This window comes from Manis pentadactyla, chromosome 4 (assembly GCF_030020395.1).
Source record: "Manis pentadactyla isolate mManPen7 chromosome 4, mManPen7.hap1, whole genome shotgun sequence".
NCBI classification, from domain to species: Eukaryota; Metazoa; Chordata; class Mammalia; order Pholidota; family Manidae; genus Manis; species Manis pentadactyla.
Window position 1 is genome coordinate 55,597,635 of NC_080022.1, and position 17,905 is coordinate 55,615,539.

General features: G+C 33.2%; 1 protein-coding gene across 6 annotated transcripts in view; it reads right to left on the reverse strand.

Moving 5' to 3' along the window:
• DNAI4 (dynein axonemal intermediate chain 4) overlaps positions 1-17,905 on the reverse strand; it is a 110,961-nt gene that overhangs the window by 76,018 nt on the left and 17,038 nt on the right. For 4 of the 6 annotated variants that reach the window (XM_057500302.1, XM_057500301.1, XM_057500300.1 and 1 more), the window contains 4 exons: positions 17,623-17,807; positions 16,156-16,268; positions 7,029-7,185; positions 4,196-4,335 (listed from right to left, as the gene is read on the reverse strand). In XM_057500302.1, the coding sequence (XP_057356285.1) occupies positions 4,196-4,335; positions 7,029-7,185; positions 16,156-16,268; positions 17,623-17,807 (595 nt within the window). The remainder of the gene's footprint in view (positions 1-4,195; positions 4,336-7,028; positions 7,186-16,155; positions 16,269-17,622; positions 17,808-17,905) is intronic. The other 2 variants (XM_057500305.1, XM_057500303.1) reach the window with 1 other exon arrangement.

The window sequence follows — 17,905 nt, forward strand, 5'->3', positions numbered from 1 at the left end:
CCAGCAATTGTGCATCTTGGTATTTGCCCAAAGTAGTTGAAAAGTCATGTCTACAGAAATATTATTGATAACTGCCAAAACTTGGAAGTAATCAAGATGACTTTCAGTAACTGAATGGATAAGTAATCTGTGATACATCCAGATAATGAGTGGCTAAGAGTCTGGCACCTATGTTCTGGGAGCTTTCCAAAGAAAGAAGAAATTTTCAGAGAAGTCACTGTGAAGCTAAAGAGTCTCTATTTTGTCCTCTCCAAAAAGAAAATTTTTATACCTTCCAGGAGAAGAGGGAAAGTTGTTCAGAGCATGTATCTGTGCTGATTCCTTTTTATGACTGCACAATATTTCACTGTATATATTTACACATTTTGTTTATCCATTCATCCATTGGTGGACATTTCAATTGTTTCCACTTTTTGACTATGGTAAATACTGCTGCCATGAACATGTGTGTATGTGTATTTGAGTACCTGTTTTCAACTCTTTGGGGTATATACCTGTGAGTGGAATAGCTTGTTCATATGGTGATTCTATGTTTAATTGTTTGAGGAACTACCAAACTATTTTCCACAGCAGCTGTATCATTTTACATTCCCATGTATGAGGGTATGAGGGCTCCAATTTCTCAACATCCTTGTCAACACTTGTTATTCTCTGTTTTTAATTATAGCCTTTCTTTCAAAACTTGTGGTTTTGATTTGCATTTCTCTAATGATTAATGACATTGAACACATTTTCATGTACTTCTTGGCCATTTGTTTGGAGAAATGTCTAAACTCTACACCCATTTTTTCATTGTGTTGCTTGTCTTTTGTTCTTGGATTATGAGTTCCTTATATATTCCAGACACTAGACTTTTATCAGAGAGGATTTGAAAATATTTTCTCCCATTATGTAGGTTGTCCTTTGACTTTTTTGATAATGTTCTTTAATGCAGAAATGTTTTAATTTTGATGAAGCCCAATTTAACTATTTTTTTGCTTTTGTTCTTTATGCTTTGAATATCGTATCTAAGAATCCATTGTCAAAGGAAAGAACAAAAATATTTACTCCAGTGTTTTCATCTCAGGATTTTATCATTTTAGCTCTTATATTTACATTATTGATGAATCCACTTTAATTTTTGTGTATGTTATGAGGTACGAGTCCCAATTTTATTCTTTTGCATGTAGCTATCCAGTTGTCCCAGGACCATTTGTTGAAAAGAATATTTTTTTCTCCATTTAATGGCCTTGGCACCTTTATCAAAAATCATTTGACCATATATGTAAGGGTTTATTTCAGGGCTTTCTTTTCTGTTCTTTTGGTCTCTATATATCTGTGTTTATGCTGGTACTACCCTATTTTGATCACTATAACTTTAATAGCAAGTTGTCAAATCAGGTAGTATGAGCATCTAACTTGTTATTTTTTGAGATTGTTTTGGCTATTTGGGGGTCCCTTGATATTCCACATACACTTTGGGATGATTTTTTTATATTTCTGCAAAAAATTCTTTGGCGGTTTTGATAGGCATTGTGTTGAAGCTGTAGATTGTTTTAAGTAGTATTCACAACAATATTAAGTCTTTTGATTCATAAACACAAGATGTCTTTCCACTTACTTAGATCTTTTCTTTTTCAGGATTGTTTTATAGTTACCTATGTACAAATCTCTCACCTCCTTGGTTAAATTCATCCCTAGGTATAGAATTATTTTTGATTCTATCATAAATGCAATTATATCCCTAATTTCTTTTTTGGATTGGTAGTGTACAGAAATACAACTGAATTTTGTGTTGATTTTGTATTCTGCAACTTTTTCTGAATTCATTTATTAGCTTCATAGTTTCCCTTAGCTTTATGAGCATGTTTACTACAATTGATCTAAAGTCTTTGCCAAGAAATCCAATGTGTGTACTTCCTCAGGGAGAGTTTTTGTTAATTAATATCTTCTTTGAATGGGCCATACATTCTTTGTATCTTTTGTAACTTTTTTTGAAAATAAACATTTTGAATATAATAAAGTGGTAACTCTGGAAATCAAATTCTTCCTGCTCCTCAGTGTTTGTTTTATAGTTTGCTGTGAATGGTAGTTGTTTGCTTAGTGATTTTTTTCTAAACTATGCTTAGAAAGTCTGTATTCTTTGTCATGTATCATCACAGAAGTGTTTGTTTCTTAGCTTTTGATCAGCTAGTGTCCTGACAGAGATTTCCTTTAACACCTGGATTCTATTGCTCCTCAGAGGAGAGAGGGGGAGGGATGGAGGGACTGAAATACAGAGAGAGAGAGAAGAAAAAGAAAGGAACAAAGAAAGAAAAGGGAAAAAAATAACAACCTTTCCCAGTCTTTGCAAATTGGATCTGTGTTGGGATACTTCAGTGCTTAGCCAGGCTATTTACAACTACACCCTAGCCTTCACTTCCTGCTACTGGGCCTAGAGATCAGCAGAACTGAAAGTTTAGGATATTTTCAGATCTTTTCTGAGCACCCATCCTGCCCTAGGCATGCTCATGACTTTCTAAATTCTCTTGTATGCACACACCTTTTTCAATACTTAATTTCCTCAAGAAACTCTCCCCCTAGTGTTTTCTCCCAGGCTTTCAATGTGTTTGACTCAGTTATATTTTCTTGCCTCAAGCAGAGGTGAGTTGTTAATATGCTTTACAATACTTTTGAAGAGTACACTATGCACAGCTGCTTTACCACCTGAGAGAGTTCTGAATTACCCAAAATAAAACAAGTAGCCCCAAGACTCGTTAAAACAGACAAACCAAATTCCTGGAGAATTACATCTGCTCTGTTCCCTCTGGTGCCAGAGACCAGGGTCTCCCACTGGGAAGGCAGGCTACTGTCTTTAAGGCCACCACCACACTGGGGAAGGAAGCAGGGCAAGAGCAAGTAAAGATGCCACAAAGTTTTCCTACTAGTTATAAATTGCCCTTTTTTTGTTTTAGCACTTGCTCATTTTATGGGATTTTTGTTTTTTCTTTTTAATTTTATTATTTTTCATTGAAATATAGTTATATAAGTATTATATTGGCTTCAATATAGTAGTGATCCAACAGTTATATACATTATAAAATGTTCACCCATGAAAAACGTAACTACCATCTGCCAGCATATAAAGACATTACAGTATTGTTGACCATATTCCTTATGCTGTACTTTCATCCCTATGACTAATTTATTTTATAATTAGAATTTTGTATCTCTTTATCCCCTTATTTTACCCATCCCCACAGACCTCACCCCTATGACAACCACCAGTCTGTTCTAGTGTTTATGAGTCTATTTCTGTTTTGTTTGTTTGTTCACTCATTTGTTTTGTTTTTTAGATTCCACATATAAGTGAAATCATATGGTATTTATATTTCTCTGTCTAACTTATTTCACTCAGCATAATACCCTCTGGGTTCACCCATGTTGTCTTACATGGCAAGATTTCATTCTTTATTTGTCTATTTTTGGAAGTTTGTCTATTGTTTGCCCACTTTATGGAAGTCTACCTATTTTAATCTTTTTAAAGACCTAAATTACAGTTTTGCTGAGTAATAAAAGCCATTACGATTTTAACCCTTCTTTTAATTACCCCTTTGGCCACACCTCAGAAGATTTTTGGCTATGCAATGCTCTCAGGGTTGTTAATTTATAAACATTGAAAGATAGTAAGTGTTAAAAGCACAGGCTCTAAAACCAGACTGTCTGGCAGTATTATTGTCTGTCATACTACCTGTGTAGATCTGAGGTAAGTTAGCTAACTTCTGTTTTTCTGTTTCTACCTCTATAAAATGGAGAATGGTAGTAGGATTGTTGTGGGAATTAAACTAGTTAATATATATGAAAGGCCTAAAATAGTGTCCTGCACATTTTAAATTTTATTAGTTGTGGTTAAAATTCTTTGTGATGCAGTAAACAATCAGTTTCTATAAATGTTTCATAAACATTTCAAGAGTACAAAGTTCTATGATATAGTTTATATACAAATCAAGATTGATAATTATGTTATTCAGATTTTCTATATCTGTATTTATTACTTGATAACTTATTTGTCAACTTCTGAAAGTTGCAGATCACAATAATCCCAGCCACAGTTGTGATTTGGCCAAATTATTTCTATCTTTACTTTGTATATTTCAACATTTATTTGTTAATCAACAGACTCAAAGAATATATATTCAAATATAGTAGTTTATCAATGAGAATAAAATATAAATACCTTTGTCTTCCTTTATGATTTTGTCACATTGAACATCTTTATTCTTTGGTGCTCCATTAATAGTTTGCATCATCCTTTCAACATATAAGTCATTGCCTAACCTATTTCTACAAAGGTTCTCATAATTCTTGTTTCTTCGACTATAAAAAATGAGGTATACTCATTAATATAAATTATTACCATACATATCATCTCTTCATATTATGCTTTTTCCTAAAATTACCCTCTTTAATGTGGATAACATCAAAGAGTAAGAGTTCAAAAATTCCACAGGAAAAGAATGCATTATACTTTCACCAAAGGACTCTTTTATATACCTCCCAACCTCCCTACTGCTTTCAGTGCCCATCAACTATATGCTAGCACAATCTCCTCACTGGTTTTATGAACTTTGATATAGACACTTAAAGTTATAAGCTTCCCTCAAAGTACTACATTTGGGTCATTCTATAAGTATGTATTTTTTCACGATTGTTTACTTCTGATTATTTTTTGAATTTCCACAATGATTTCTTTTTTGATTCATGAGAAATTTAGAAAAATGTACTTTTTAATTTCCAAATGTGCATGTGAATATGTCTATGTTTTAGTTGAGATTTATGTTATTAATTTTTTAACTTCATTACACTTGTGGTCAGAGAATTTGGCTTGTATGATAACATGTCTGAAATTTTTGAAACCTTGTTTCATGTCCTTGTAAGTAGATGATTTTTATAAATGTTCCAAATTGTGTTCCACTCTTGAAAAGAGTATGTGTTCTCTAATCGCTAAGTTCCAAGTTCTATATATATATGATCACTAAATTAAATTTTTGGTTCAAATTTTCTGTACCTATGCTAATTTTTTATCTGGTTGACCTATTGATAATTAAGAGAGGTTACATTTAAATCTCCTGCTTTAATAAAAAGGATACTTATCAAGGTTCCAATTTTATTTTGAGGTTATTGTATTAGTATTCAAGTTTTGAATTAGTGTATCTTCCTATGATTATGAAGTAGTCACATTTTTTATCCCTAATAATCCTGTTAGTTTGTTTCTCTGTAGATGATGGGTTCTTTCTGTCCTTTTTTTTTTTTTTTGTCTGTTTTTAGTATCTTCTTTAGTACTTGGTATTCTGGAGTATCAGTACAATGCACTGAGTCCATTCCTCTTTTGTGGATTTCTTTTTTTATTCCTACTTCTGTGGAATGGTGTCTTCCAAAGTTCGGGGACATCCTTATCCACTCTCTTTGAATAGAACATCTCCATTCTTTCTATTTTGCCTTTCTTGAACTGGTTAGATGTATGTTAGACCTTTAGTCTTTCATGCTTTACATCTCATTTTTCTTTCCAAACTTTATTTTTTATATAACTTATCCAGAGCTGTGTGCCAATTTATTAAATCTATATTCAGCTATGTCTTGTTTAAATTTAATGTTTACTTTTTAATTTGAACAATTAAATCAATGTTTAATTTCAACAATTATATAAACATACTTGAAAGTTCTTTTCAGATGTTTTTCCAAATATGAGTCATCATTTTGATAGTTTCTTAATATGAACCATGTTTTAACTCCTTCATTTAAGCATTTCACATATATTTTATATTCTGTATCTAATAATATCATTATCTATAGTCCTCATGGTCTGTCTAGATCTAGGGTTTGTTATTTCTTTTAATTCTCATTCATAATGGCTTGTTTCTTTACTGGTTTGGTGTATTATTACCAAACTCAATTTGAGGGAATCTTAAGAGCTTAAATGGAATACGCTTTCCTCCAGAGATTATTTGTGTTTGCTTCTGTTAGTAGCTAGGAGACCCTACGGACCTGGAACTACTTAATCATCAAGATCCTTCTAAGGGTCTTAGCTTTACAAGAACTTCTCTTTCAGCAGTCTCAACTTGTAGGGGATTCAAGATATATTGGTGGACTCTAGATACATGTGCTAAAATTAACATTTGCTTCCAGAATCTCTCCCTCTCTGATTTCAGATCACTTACCTATCCCTTTGTTGTTTTTTCCTTTCTTTTTCTAGTCTAGGAGCTTTCCCTTATATCTTACAAGCTTTCAGGATATAACTGAACTGTATTCTATAGTCCAAACAATTCTACAATATTTTATATTTGGGTAAGACTAATACCCTAAAAATTGTTATAGTGATAGATTTTTTTAGTAGTGTGAATTCTATTCAAATTATATTTGAAGCTAACCTGTATAACTATATTAATAATCTATTTACAGTAGCTATACTAAGCTATACTGAGCTATACTGCTCAGACAGAGCAGACTTCAGAGCAAGCAAATATCAGAGATCAGGAGGGGCACTACATAACGATAAAGGGGTCAACTCTCTAAAGAGACATAACAATTCTTAAGGTATATGTGCCTAACAACAGAGCTTTAAAATACACGAGGCAAAAACTAATGATCTATTTAGTCTTTAATAGAGAGAAACAAAAATATGCTATAATAACATTTATTTCCCTGATGTTTTGAATACAAAAATGTCAGTCCTATCTTTTTAAAATGAAAATAACTTATATATGCAGAAAAGAAAAAAATTATTAAAACTTATACTGACTTGAAAGCTTTCTTTCTTTGTTTTATTATTTGACTTAATAGTTCATCTGCTTATGGTAAAGCTATGGGTTCTTTCTTTCTCCACAAAAAAAGTACATACAACATAAACACTTTACATGTAATTTCACAAGGCACATATATAACTTTAAAATTTCAGAGTATATACACCAGTGGTGTTTATCCAGAAATCCCTAAGGACCAAAAGAAGGATAAGAACCTCTGACTTAGGATTTAAATTCCAGAAGCAATATAGAAAATTTAGCCATACATACCTTACTTTCTCAGCTTCTTCAGATTCTACAGAAACCATGACTGTTGGTAGGTTTAAAAAAGTCAGTGTTTCCGTCTCTGTGAGTATTATCTCTATAATCTTTCCCAGGTCTTCTTTTGTTACAATTTTTCCAGGGGTTGTCCTCATAGCTTTTAAATCTAAAATATATAACTTATTAAAAATCATTTACTACTTGTTATTTTTAGCTTATTTTACCACAACGTCAGGATAGGTCACACATTGCAGATGACTTTATATGGTCAAGGAACAGGCCATATTGTGAAATGTAGTCTATTCAATCCCGCTGAAGCGAAACTGGATTTTATAGCCCATAAACAGCCTCCATTGCTGATATATCAGCCTACTCCAGTCCCATATTTATAATCATAACTCCAAGGGTATCCTATTATATCTATCCCATACTATTCACAGGGAGACCTGGGTGACTATTCATACTGCCTAAAAAGATATGGGCAAAAGTATTTCCAGGACATAGTATGCAACCTCTCTTTGAGTCCTGTAGTTAATTTCTAGTCTATCCCTACAACAACCTTTCATTCTTTGTTTGGCCTTTTTTTCATTTGATCTGATAAATTAATCTAATCAGTTAATCTTTCAATTTAGATTACAGCCCACTTCTAATCATCTTCCCGAAGAGCTTGTCTCCAGTGGAAATTCTAGTTAAATATAGGGATAAAATAGGTTCAATATTCATGCAAATAATATATTGCAAAGGGTTAGCCTCAAGCCTTTAGATGAGTCAGAGGTTTAAGGTCCTTAAAAAATTTTGCTGAGGACAGAATTTCAGGGCTGGGGTAATTTGGACTTGGTTGTATGGGTAATAAAGAACCATGATGAGGTATATAGGTTAGAGTTGATTGTTTTCAGTTAAAAACAAGAATATGGAACAGGGATCCATGAGGCTTTGGGATGGGCAAAGCTTGAATAGCTTTAGGAAAATAAGACTTAAGAATATACATTTTTCAGAAACTAAGGTTCAGTCTCCTCTTAAAAAGGACCAGGGCCTGAAAAAAATGCCTACCTTATAAACTAAAAAGAAAATACAAGTTACTAATTCCATAAACCAATCATCAATATTTGGAATGGCTAAGTAAATTATAGAATATTCACTTACAAATACAAATAGTAATTAAGCATAATAATAAAAATTTAGGAAAATATGTTTGTGATAAAATGTTAAGTGACAAAATGGTTTAAATAGAACCTACAGTATGGTTATAACAATGTAAAATGCTTATATACATGGGCAATGTCAGAAAATTTAAACTGCTAATCTTTTACAGTATTTGGATGATTATTCTTTAAAAAATATTCTTTAATTTTTACTATTTGTGCAATAAATTTAAAATAAAAGGGAAGATATGATTTATATATAAAAATCTTGGTAGGCTAGATATAGGATCAGTGAAAAAGTAAATAAATGATCTACATGGACAGTTTGAAGTACATCTAGTCCAAACTATTCAGTTTATTAATGAAGAAAATGAGAAACAGAGATGTTAAGTGAGAAGTTAAAAGCTACACAGGAGTATTGGCAGTTTTGAGACTAGAAATGTAGGCTCTTGATTCTCTAAAACTTTCTTTTAGGTCACCAGATCTTCATTTATGATTAAGTATTTTATATATACATACACACACATATACACACACACTCCAAAGTAGCATTGTGGCACAGATAAGCTAATTATAAAAACAAATGATCTTACATTTGATGTATTATATATATTGAACCTAATATGGTAACATCTCAGATACCTATTATGGTGGAAAAAAGTAATAGTCCAGTCAATCTTGTACTTAATGGCAGAAGAACTACCACTTATAGGCAAAGCCCTAGGATGGCAAATAGGATTTTTGCCTTCATCACTGTATCAACCACTGCTTGAATGTTGTTTGAATTTGATATATATTGAGAAACTGCCTCAAACTCTACTGTTTACTTATGGAATCTATTTCATGGGTCAGATCCACTAACTCTAAACTGGCCTTAAGCTAGATCTTGACTACACATCTCTCTACCTGAAAAAGCATCACAAACATCAATCTGCCTTACCTGCTCCTATTTACTGCAAGTGACAGACAGAAAAAAATCTACACTCCTCATGGTTCTCCCAGGACAGAGTTTCAGTATGACAATCTTTGCTCCTCTCCACACCTTTACTCATGATGCCCCTTGGGAGGACTGGGGTAGGCTTGAGGTGGGGTGCTCTAGATCCTTTAGTGAATGGGTGAATAGGTCTGTCAAATTTGGGAGTTTAAGAGCATGCCTTTATCCCTAATGTGGTATTTTGGCTCCAATCTATCATATCTACCCATATTAATTGAAAAATAAATTTAGAACTGTGTGGGGGAAAAGGGATGCCATTATTTGGCTACCTTTGAAGACCCCAGTAGCCAGCAATCTATGAAGGCTTCTTTGGCCTGTACTTAAACTACAATTAGTATGATTCAATTACAACTGAGTCACAGAAGCATTTTATTCTCACCCCTCCTCACAAATGGATTATATACAAATCAAGAGACTAAAAATTCATGTAAAGGTAACTATTACTTATTCATTTGTTTACTGAGACCATCCAGACACAATCGGTATATAAGATGCTTTTTGGCCCCTATCTTACAATTAAAACTAGTTTTTCAGTTTTTCTAACCATAAAAACCTTCTTTTGGTTATACAGTAATGTGATGGTTCTCAAACTTCACCATACAACAGAAACACCCAGGGAGCTTGTTAAAGTAAAGATTGCTGGGAGCCACCCCCATTTTTTTAAACATTTAATAAACTTTTTATTTTAGAATAGTTTTACATATATAGGAAATCTGCAAGAATATTACAAAGAGTTCCTGAATACCTTTTACCCAGTTTTTCTTACTGTTAAAATTCTTATGGTACATTTATGATGACTAATAAGCCAATATTGATATTTCATTATTATCAAAAGTCCACATTTTATCCCAATTTCCTTAGTTTTTAACTAATGTCTTTTTCTGCTCTACAATCTCATTCAAGATATATTATACTTAGTCATGGTGCCTCCTTAGGCTTCCCTAGACTGCAGAAGTTTTTCAGACTTCCCTTGTTTTTGAAGATCTTAAGTTTTGAGGAGTACTGATCAGGTATTTTGTATAAATGCAAACTTCAATTGGGGTTTGCATGATGTTAGAAAGGTGCTAATGGATTTCTGGGAGGAAGACTACAGAGGCAAAATATTGTTCTTATATCATATCAAGGGTACATGCTATCAATATGACTTACCACTGATGATGTTAACCTTGACCTGAAGTACTGTGTGTCAAGTTTCTCAGGTCTAAAGATACTCTTCTCCTCCCTCTCTATACCCAGCACTCTTTTGGAAGTAGTCAATATGCAAAGCCCACACTTAAATGGTATGGGGAGTTAATCTCCACCTTCTTGAGAAAGGGATATATACATAAATTATTTGGAATTCTTTTGTACTGGGGATTGGTCAATTATTCCTATTACTTATTTATTCAATCATTATTTGTATCAATATGGACTCATGGATATTTACTGTATACTTTGCATTGTAATCCAGTATCATACAATTTATTTTGTTGTTGAAATTAGTCTACCTTTGACTATTGGGAGCTTTTCTGTTGGTTGCTGAATCCCTGTCACATACACCCTCATTTTTTATTGCAGTTTTGTGGGAGGTTTTAGCATCTGTTTAGCACTTGATTTGTTTTTTATATTCTTTGCTCCAGTCCTACAATCAGTCATTTCTCCAAAGATCCCTGGTTCCTTTTACTGGAGAATGGTATTAGAAACCAAAATCTGGGCACTGGGTATGCTTGTTGCTACTGGGATGTTGTTGTTTCTAGGCCTTCTCAGCAGAGAGCTAGGAAGTATTTGTGTCTATACTAATCCTTGTATACATATATATCTATATCAACATACACATATTAATCTGTACCTATATTAAGTAAACATGAGCTCATATTAATGTTTCTGATTTTCACCCACTGCCACATTGAAATTATAGCGCCGCCCCCAACTGAACAATGAGAAACTTGGTTCCTACCACCTGCCTTCTATTTATTTACATGTTTAATCTTGGCATACACAGACAATGGTTATGAATTATTAGCCCATACCCCCATAGAAAAAGACTTTATTATCTAGAGTACAGGGTTCAGGTGCAGTTCCATGTTTTTAATCTTTTCGCATCCACTCAATTTCAACATTATATAGGTCTATACTTCCCTTCACCCCAACTTTTGAATAATGAAATTATGTCATACATTTGCAAGGCAGTTGGAGTCTTATGTGATAGTCTGTATTCCATTGAAGGGTCCTCTGATTTCTTAATTGTACTTGTTTAAAAAAATTAAATGTACATATATTAAAGTTCACTTTTTGTGTTGTAAAATTCTGTGTATGTTGATAAATGCATAATGTCATATATCCACCACTACAGTATCCTACAGAATAGTTTCACTATCCTAATAAATCTATTGTGCCTCCGCTATTCAACCCCCTAAGCTCTCCAAGTCCCTAACAACAGAAAAATTTTGTTTTTGTATTTTTGCATTTTCTAGAATATAAAAATGGAATCATGTAATGCTACATACTAGCCTTTTCAGACTTTTTGACTTAACAGTATTTAACATTCACCCATATTTTTGTGTAGACTTATAGCTCATTTTTTTATATTGTTGAATAATATTCTATTGTATGGGTATACCATTGTTCATTTATCATTTCACCTGCTGAAGGACATCTTGGTTGTTTCCAAGTTTTTGTGAGTATGATTAAGTTGCTAGAAACATTTGAGTGCAGATTTTTGTGTGGATGTAAGTTTTCAAATCAGTTGAATAAATACTTAGGACCAGAGCTGTTGGATTGTATGGTAATAATATATTTAGCTTTATAAGAAATTGCTATACTATGTTTCAAAGTTACTGTGCCATTTACATAACCATCAGCAATAACTAAGAGTTTCTATTGTTCCATATCCTTATCAGCAATTGGTATTGTTACGTTTTTGGGCTTCAGACATTTTAATGGGTATGCATGATATTGTCTTAATCTGTGTTTTCCTAATAACAAATAAAGCTAAGCATGTTTACATATGCTCAACTGCCATATGTATATCTTGTTTGGTAAAGTCTTTGTTCTAATCTTTTGCTTGCTTTTTAATTGAGTTGCTTAATTGTTGAATTTTAAGAGTTTTTTATATATTGTGATACTAGTTCTTTATCATATATGTGATTTGCAAATATCTCTCAGCCTATGACTTTTCTTTTCATTCACTTAACACTATCTTTCACAGAGCAATTAAAAAAATTTTAAAAACTCCAATTTATCCATTTTCCCTTGCATGGATTATGCTTTTGGTGTCATATGTAACATCTTATCACCAAACCCAAGATCACACTGATATTTTTTCTGATATTTACTTCTACAAATTTTATACTGTTGTCCTTGTTTTTGTGTCCCCTCTTGGCTTTGGGACTCTTCTTTGAAGCTCTGCTCCTTAGAGAAAGCCTGTGTCTTGCAGGTCTTTCAGCTGTGATCCAGTACTATTATCCTGCAGGCTTGTTGGTATAGTGATAGGGATTGGGAGAAGGGAAATATTCTATAATCCAACTAAATCTCAGTCTTTCAGTGGACCTCTGTTTTAGAGTTGTGTTCACAAATATTTCTGTTCCTACTCCAATGGTATTACTTTCTTACTTTTTGTCACCTTTCCCCTTCCCTGGGTGCAGCATTCTCAATCTAATTCCTTAAAACCCTTTTCTCTGTTCTTTATTTCCCCCTTAGGTGAGAAAGACTGGTACTAGGGTAGAATTCCCTTTCCCCAAATGGGATACAGTTTCTAAATTATTCTCTGGCAAATTTTATTTTCTGCTGGAGGATAGGCTTTGGTTAGGGCAAAGAGTCTGGGAGGGTTTAATGGTCTACTCCTTTCCTTCCCTATCAAAGCCACTAATATCTTTCCGATTCTCACTGAGAAAATTTGGTGGATTCTTAGAATGAACCCCTCATGAAGGTCCATGACTGTTTCCCCAAGGAATTTCTTTCTCTCATATGAGTAAGCACTCACTCATCCTCCAGAAATACATGCACATAATCATTGATGTGTTTGTTCCCATTCTATCGCAAGCAAATCTTGAGAGCTGTATTTCTCCAGACTACCTGTCTCTCCAGATTTTTAGAGCTTGACCTGTCCATTCAGTTCTCTACTTGGTCCAAGAAAAGTTGTTAGTTTTCAGTTTACCCAAGTTTTTCTTGTTATAAGACAGGAATATTGATATCCATGCTCTATATGTTGAAATGAAACTGAATATCCACCCCCAGAGTAGGTCTGGGTTTGGGGCCTAAAATTTGTATTTTCAACAAATTCTTAGGTCATGCTGATACTACTACTGGTTTGGAAACCAAACTTTTGAGAACTTCTATAAAGAAGAGGTTCTCAATGTCTACTGCAAATTTCTTATCACAGGGAAAGCTTTAAAAAATTTTGATACTCAAGCTTCATCCCACAGTAATTAAATCAGCATTCTGGACATAAGACCTGGGCATCAGTGTTTTTAATACTAATTTAGAAAAGTGTTACACATTAGAATCACATAGGAAATTTAAAAATATATTTATATCCAGAAGTTTGTTAGAGCAGGCTTGCACCAACTTGTAGGAACCAATCATTACACTTTCAGCGATTTTGTGAGCCAATTGTTAAATATAGTAATTTTTCAAAATTAATTTATATAAACTTACAATTAAATAAATCACATTAAAAACAAAGTAAGTATTCAAGATTCATCACTTCCTAACTATGTTATTAAATTTTACTATTATCTAAACTCTAGCAGTTATTTAAATTTATTGTATCTGTGATAATACTGAATAATAATGTGCCACTTAAGCATCTCTTCTCAACTTTCCATTCAAAACTTTCATGTTAGTAGCTTGAAATCTGCTGTATGGAAAATATTTGCACCTGGAAATTGTCAAGTGCTACAAATCAGGGCTTTCCTAACTGCAGAGCAGGAAGTTTAACATTTATCAGCACACCTCTACCTATGCCTACCCCCAGCTTCCAGATATTTCAGCTCAATTGGTGTGGGATAAGATTCAGGTATCAGAATTTTTAAGACGTATATCAGATGATCTTAGCATGCATTCAAAACTGAGAAACACTGCTCTCATGTAAAAGACTTGCTAGGTGGGTAGAATTGTTTAGATGTGATTCACTTGACACTATCTTAGTTTGTTCACTTATTGAGAATTAGTAGTCCATTGGATTAGTGTATCGTATCTTATTTATCCATTTTGCTTTAATGGATATTGAGTTGTTTCTAGTTTTGGGCCATCATGAACAGTTTCAAAATACCTCTATGTAAAAATACCCTGGTGTACATGAGAAAACACTTCTTTAGGGAAAATATAGATGTGGAATTGATGGGTCAACTTGATTAAATGAAGCTGTTTTCCAAATTGGCTATAAAAATGTTCACAATCATCAGTATTGTGTGATGGTCATTGTACTATGTAGCAGCAATAGAATTGTTTAGGTGTAATTCACTTTAGAGACTGAATTTGTGGTTAGAATTTGTCAGTAATTGGCCAAGATATATAATATAAAGATACATTACTCTTCAAGGATCTGGAGGTGAAGCTGTGTTACTTTTGCTAGCTTGTTTTTGATACAGAGAATTAGAGGAAGACCTTGAGGCAAATCATTATATAATGATTTTGGTCTTTATCTTGAGAAAAAGCAAATTTTTAAGCAGCAGACAATATGATTAGATTGTGTTTTTAAAAACATCATTTTGGGTACTGTTTGGAAAAATTAATTAGAGGGTGGAAAGAATATATGCAGACAGAGTGGGGAGGTTATAATAATCTAATCTTTGTCAGCCTCTGAGACAATGAGCTTCTCTCCAGCAACAGTCAGTCCTTTGCTGACTGACTGCTTTCTTTGCTGAACTTTTCCCTCCCTTCTCTTGCCTCTTCCCACTAATAGAGGCTGGGAAATCAAGTATTTAGCGTTCCTGGCCTCTTTCGAAGCTAAGGGTGACAATATGACACAGTTCTGGCCAATGAGAAAAAAGCAGAAATATACAGGAAAGAAGAAGGCTTATGGGAAAGCTTTTACTTTCCTAATAAATGAGGGAGATATGACTGGTGTTACTGCTTGCCTACTCCTTTCTGCCTTTAATGTGGACATAATACTCAGAGGTGGGGCAGATATTTTGAGACTATGAGGCAAGAAACAAGAAGAAAAAGCTTAATTAAGGAAAGAGAATGGCAGGGCTGCCAATGCAGAGTATGATATAATTAAGCCATAAAATCAAATCTAAAAGCTATCTGCCTTTTAACTTCTTTTAATGTGAGAAAAATAAGTACTTGTTTAAGCTAACGATAATTGGGTATTCTGTTACTTGTCAGAGCCATTCCTGTTACATATCTTAACACCAAAAAGAAGAGTCCATCAAACACTTTTCTAACCTTATCAACATTTCCAGTAACCCCTCATTATCATCTCAGAGGAAAAGACAGCTTTACTGCAGTCCAAGGCAAAGGCCCCTCAAGTATGTACCCATTTCTTCCAGGACTTTTCCATTAATCATTATTTCCTCATTTTTTTTATCTTTACTTATATAGTCCTTTGCTTTACCTCATGTTTTATCCTCTGCCTAGAACGGGCCTCTCCCATTTGTTCTCCTGACAAATTACTATTCATCTTTAAAGACCCAATTCAAAAGTCAATAATATTCTCTGCAAACATTTTCTTTTCTTTTGCACCTCAAAGGAGTTATCTTTCTAAATGCTCCCATCACATTCTGAATATGTCTTATTATAGCACTGACACAATGTATAAAAATTATTTTTTTCCTGAGTTAGAAGCTGAGCTCTTTTAAAAGAGGGTCTGAGCTAATTCCTGAGGCTGGTAGTATAAGAGTCACCTTGGGAACTTTAAATATACTCTGGTAATTCTCACTCATGAAGATACTCCACAGGCCAGCATTTGGGAATCATTGCCATAGTTCTTTTATCTCAAGTAACTGACAAAAGATAAGCATATTTGCTACAGAAATAATACACATTTTATTTAAATAAATGATTATGTTTTCATTACCTGTAAAACTCGTCAACTTTTCCCGTTTATAGGATGGTTCCTCTATGTCTTCTGCAAATGATTCAGTAGTTGATACACTTGACTTGGAAACTGTACTGCTTCCTAAAATTGACCTTTAATAATGAAAAGCAACATTATTCATTTATTTAGATGTACTTATAGGCAATTAAATATATAAACAAAAGCATTAGCAGACTGAGAAATCAAACATACTATAATCAAATAAGAAAAATGATGAAAAATTAGTTCTTTAAACATTGCATTGGTTTTTAAGTAAAATTCATTTAAAAAATATTTTAGAAATAAGACATGCCAAGTCTATGTCTACAGCCTTTCAACAGATTCCAATAAGTTGAGGATAAAAACCCAAAATATAGCCTACCTACCCTATCTCTCCATTTTCACACTCTTCACTGTCCCACCATCTACTTTTTTTTAAGTTCTTCAATCTTGGGGAGCTCTCTAACTTTAGGGCCTCAGCTTAAAACACTCTTCCTTTCATTTTTCACCAGGCTTCTTCTCATTCAAATCTCATCTTAAATGTGATTTATTCAATTTTATAAAGGTCCTCTCAAAACTTAAAGAAAATCTATATACTGGATGTGAAATCAATACATTGAGAAATCCAAAAAATAACTTCTTTAAACATATGAGTTTAACATTACTCCATAATAGTGTATACTTTTTTCCCCCTTTTCCTATTTATAGACCCAACTGCCCTCCAAAAGGGTGGATACAATTTACTGGAATATTGTTTGTTTTGCAGAGCATTCCCATGACTTTTGTGTGCTAATTTAGAGGCAGATTCTAGAGCAACATATTTTCTCCTAAAATCTCGTGCTTAGTTAATATCTGGAACTTTTAATTTGTCAGACTGAAAATTACACACTAACATATTTCCCCATAATCTTTAGATTGTTTTAGGTGTACTGTTTTATTATTACAAATATTTTGAACTTCTCGACTGTAAGTATTAATAAAATTTCAATGATATAATAAGTATCTAAATAATAAATGCATAGCATTTCATTTCCAAAAAAAAAATTATACAAGAGAGAAATCAAACACTAAAAGAACAGGAATTTGAATGGGAGAATGGTGGGGCAGGGTAGGGGGGAAGGATAACAACTTCTCCCATAATTTCAGCATAAAACAAACTAAAGAGAACTGAAGAAACTGAAGAAATGTCTATGGGTTTGTGATGATACCCCCTATCTTTTGTTTCTTCAGGAAATCTTGAGTAAAAATCTATACACTTTTTCACAAATGTTTTGGCATGAGTGTAGGAAAACTCTTAAGACATACAAAGCTCTGCATTTAATTAAAACATGAGTGGAACATAGAGATAGCGCACTGAGATGGTAGAGTGGAATTGGGAGACAACTAATATCTGAATTACATATATGCCACTTCAATGAAAAGACAATGTATATGATATAAAAAGGAACAAAGAATAGTATACTTTACCTTGTAAATTGGCTTAACATACTAGGATTTATTGTATGCTGATAAAGGCTGTAGGAAGATACATATTCTGGTGAAAATAATCCTTCTTGTGATGTCAATAGTTTATTTGGCTTTGTTGTACCAATTTGTGGATCTGGATGGTAAAGAGGTCGGGGAGTAACATCAACTCCATATGCATCAACCACCTGTGGAAAATGGTTATTTAAAATGAAATAAGTAAAAAAGATGGAGTTCCTGAATAAGAGGTACTAGAAAATAGAGATAAAAGGGGTGGAAAAAAATA